Consider the following 4,295-nt stretch of genomic DNA (forward strand, 5'->3'; position numbering starts at 1 on the left):
ACATAAGAAAATGCAGAGTCGTAATGAAAAGATGAGGCTGTGGGAGGATATCAGGAGAAAACATGCACTACTAAATTACAATAGCATCATTAAAAGCTTAAGTTCAGTGGCCTCTACTGTTTCGGAAAAAGTCAGCAAACTCTGAGCTCTCAGAAACGCCCACTTTTAAAAGTCTGCTTCAACGTCTGTCTGCAACATCAGCTTAGTTCTCACTCATTCTCTTTCTTACAAGCTGAGACTGTCATGAAGAACAGGCATTACACACTCACTAGCCAGTTTATTAGGGTACACCAGTGAATGCGTTCTAATATAACGGTCCTGCACTTAATCTCATCTTTGTGACGGTTGCGATACTCATCTTTGGTTTAAAATAACTCGGAGAGCTGTTGATTCATCGGTGTTTTCGTGTTTGGAGGTGGCTGTGGTTTGTAGTAGCTGTTGTGTTGTATCACTAGTATGTTAACAAACCTGTTGTATTTTAATGGGGCAGGCTGAATGACATAAATAAGCAGCACAAACTACATCCTCACCCATGATCATACTGCTCATTTAGCAGCTTTCTGACGCCGTTTCAACATAAACTGAACATTATAACAGTCATCAAGGAGGATTTAGTGCAGGACTGTTATATTTCAATGCACTTGTTTCCGCTAGCGTACCTAATAAACTGGCAAGTGAGTGTATATTAAACTAATCTAAACAGTAGACAGTAATTAAAATGAGCCCTGCAATTACAAGATGATTAATGCATCAATAATTCTGCACCTTTACTTTTACTTAAGGGGCAGGACTTTTACTCATAACCAAGTGTTTTTAAACAACTTTATAAAAGTCACAAAACCAAACCAAGGATTTAGTGCAGGACTGTTAGAGTAAAATGCATTTGTGTTTCACCAGTGTACCCAATAAATTGTTATTTCAGAGGCAAGAGAAGTGTGTGTGTGTGTGTGTGGTTAAAGACGGTTTCCAAAACACCGCAGACTTGCACACACACACTAGTAAACATGGTGACCTCCTGCTTCACAAGAACGATGACTGTACAAACATCATGACATGACCTGGCCAAGCTACTGCACCGGGGCAACACAACAAACTCATTTCACCACATCAAATCAAGCTGAATCTCCCGGCTGTGTTCGAGAACAACGGAGCAGCTGTGGGACAAAATGACCGTCAACAACAACAACAACGTTAGAAACAACCTCCCAATCACACACACAAACTTAAGCCGAGCGGTTTTCAGAGAGCGTTCTCTCACCTTTTAGATTCTTCGGGTGGTTCTGCTTGGTGCGCGGCATCTTTCCGCCTCGGGTCACAGGTGCATCTTGGAGGAAAGTGTATTCTAACCTTGAGGAGAGTCGACTCCTGCGCCACGGTCTGGGTGCATCTGCGGAGGAACAAAAAACACAAACGCATACTGTATGTGTCAAGTCTGGAGCGGCCGAACATGAGCTCCACGGATCAATGAGGCTCTGTGCGGTCAGAGTCTCCCCTTGCTCCCGTCCGGCAGCTGTCTGGGAGTCCAGGACAGAGCGGCTGATTGAGTTTACTCCTCAAACAGGTGCCCCCCCTCCTCCCGCCCGCCCCCCCTGGCCGCCGCACTTTTCATTTCAGGTCGTGTCCTCTTTGGCCTACTGCCTGCTGTCAGCGAGGGGGAAGGTGTGAATTCTCATATCAATATAACCTCTGCAGCAGCTGCTATCTGCCACTCTCATCTCCAACAAAACACAGAGAGGTGTGTGTGCTGTTTATGGGGAAACCGTCCGACAACGACGCACTGTCACAAATCTCCCAGTTAAAGTTGGATGAGCTCAGAAGCAGAGCCACGTCTGAGCGCCAGCCCCTCGCGACACACACACACACACACACACACAGGAACTGTTTTCCACTTTGTTTTTTTTCGATGCCCTTTTCCTGAGATGAAAGATTAAGATGCTTAATATAGCCGTGATGCAAATTCTGGTTTGCCAAAAGCGACAGGAGACGAAAAGAGACAAAAAAAAAAAAAAAAAAAAGGTGGGCGTTTGAGTTAAATGTTGCCCAAGATGTCAAACCCACAGAGCTGCCTGAGGAGCACAAACAACCGCAGAGCAAAGAAAAAGCTCACCTCTGCAGAGACAGGAAATCAACATAATCAGGAATAAATATCTCGTTAAGCTTTCTCACAAACACACACACCAGCCCCTCTCCTCTAAAACATGCATGTTGCAGCTGGGACTCAGCCTTTGTTTCCTCCCACCAATATTACATAACACTTACTACAACTGGAGGATGATTTGTCTCCATACACACTTGGTACATGTGGCGCTACAGCAATGACATCATCGCACGGTGGATGTGTCGGTCGCTGCACCAGGAGGCACGATAAAATAATAAATAAATAAGAAATAAAAACACATGCAGCTCGGTTTGGAAGTCACACACACACACACACACACGACAGTCACATGAAGAGCTCCTCACCTGGCTGCCTCAGTCCTCCTCCTCCTCCTCCTCCTCCTCCTGCTGCTTCAGTGCAGGGTCGACGGCGCGGATGAGGCGGAGGACAGAAACGTGCACATCTCCTCGATCAATCAGCCGCAAAAAAAAAAAAAAAAATGCACAAATATACCCTGACAAAAAAAAAAAAGCTGCGTCTTCAGCAGGTGATGATTCACACCTGAGGCTCCTCGACCTCTATGTAAAAGCTGCACATGAACACACAGCGGTGCAGAGAGAGAGAGAGAGAGAGGGAGGCTTTTATTTATTTATTTATATATATATTATTATTTTTTTGTCTGCACAAGAGCTGCAATCGAATCCTGACAAACGCAGCTGGGGTTGAAGTATATATAATTAGGTGTTTAATTAACAGGATGCAATGAAGTCAGCAAAAACAATGCGTGAATGGGAATAGCGTATTCTGTGCCTGTTGCAACACGTGAACGCCCTGTAAGCGAGGGAGGAGCCAGGGAAAACCCCCTCACTGTCTCTGCAACAGCGCTCGAACGGGACACTTCCCTTAATATCCAACAAGACGCCGCGGCTCCCAGCCCCTACGTACATGCACGTTTATGGCGACACGAGCATACGAGGCGGTGGCGGAGAGGGGCAGCTTCAGGTTTGACTGCAGAGCAAATAATGATGATGAGATATAAAGGGGCAACAAAGACAAGAGACAAGAGAGAGAGAGAGAGGAGCAGCGGAGAGTTGTCTCCGTTTGCTGCAGGAGTCCAAAAACAACACTGCGCAAAAATTAAATAAAAAAATAAAAAATAATCAACCGCCTCTCTCTCTGGAGAAACCCTCAAAGTTCGCGTCAGGCTACAACACACACTCGGTCCACATATTTTAAAAGCATGCTCGGCTCTGTCTCTCCCCGGCTGCAGCCGCCGAGGTCGACCTATATCACCCGGACAGAGGCGCGCTCCTCCTCCGGCCGTAAACACGCGCAGCGTCGCGAGGCGAGGCGAGGCGAGCGTACCGGAGGCGTTCATATACTCACAGGTGCGGGGTGGAGACGGGAGTCGGAGTGGTCACACACACACTCACACACACTCACCTTTTAGGTTCCAGCTCTGTTTTCCCTTCTTCACCTTCTCTCTCACTTTCTATTGCAGGAAACAGACCACTGACGTCAGCGGGGGTCCCGTCTCCGCCTCCCGGCCCCGGGGGTGTCCTCCTCGGCCGGCAGGGGGGCTCCAGACGGCCGCCGCTCCGCCTCCTCAAAAGCCGACGAGCCGAACTCTCACCTGTCGATCCGCGTTCATTAACATGCGCCGTCGTCTTCCTCCTCTTCTCGCGGTAACACGGGTGTGATTCAGGCCATGCGAGCAGCCGTAAACTGTGTCGCTTGTCGTGACTCCCCCTGCAGCACCCCCGCCCCCCACCCCCCCACCAGCCAGCCTCTCCTCTCTGCACATACTTCAGGACTGACGGTTTTCCCGGAGGTTCCTTGTTGTCAGGTCACGTTGTGCCCCTCCGCCACTACCGAACGGGCTTCCCCTGCCGCAAAACCCGCAGCAGGGACTCAACACCGGGTCTCGGCGCTCCGGGACCGGTCCCCGTTGTGGTGAATGACAAGAAAGGGGGAGGAACCGGTGCAAAACCACCTTCTGTCATTAATATAAACTCCCAGAGAGGGATTATATTATGTGATTAGTCCTCACAAATAACAGAACCATAAAATATAAAGATAACAAAGTAAATATATTAAATAAAATAAAGGTTTAGATTCCCTCCAGGTTCATTTTATTATTTTAATTCCCGAAAGAAAACCTACATCCCAAAACCTAATTAAAATTGTGGTGGGTTTA

At 47.8% G+C, this 4,295-nt stretch overlaps 1 protein-coding gene across 1 annotated transcript in view; it reads right to left on the reverse strand.

Annotated features, from left to right (window-relative positions):
- hivep1 (HIVEP zinc finger 1) overlaps positions 1-3,574 on the reverse strand; it is a 34,648-nt gene extending 31,074 nt beyond the window's left edge. The window contains exons 1-2 of the mRNA XM_084563563.1: positions 3,542-3,574; positions 1,259-1,387 (exon numbers count right to left, since the gene is read on the reverse strand). Of these exons, the coding sequence (XP_084419689.1) occupies positions 1,259-1,298 (40 nt within the window). The 5' untranslated portion in view covers positions 1,299-1,387; positions 3,542-3,574. The remainder of the gene's footprint in view (positions 1-1,258; positions 1,388-3,541) is intronic.
- Between the last annotated feature and the right edge of the window lie 721 nt (positions 3,575-4,295).

This window comes from Chelon labrosus (genome assembly GCF_963514085.1).
Source record: "Chelon labrosus genome assembly, chromosome: 16".
Classification (NCBI taxonomy): domain Eukaryota; kingdom Metazoa; phylum Chordata; class Actinopteri; order Mugiliformes; family Mugilidae; genus Chelon; species Chelon labrosus.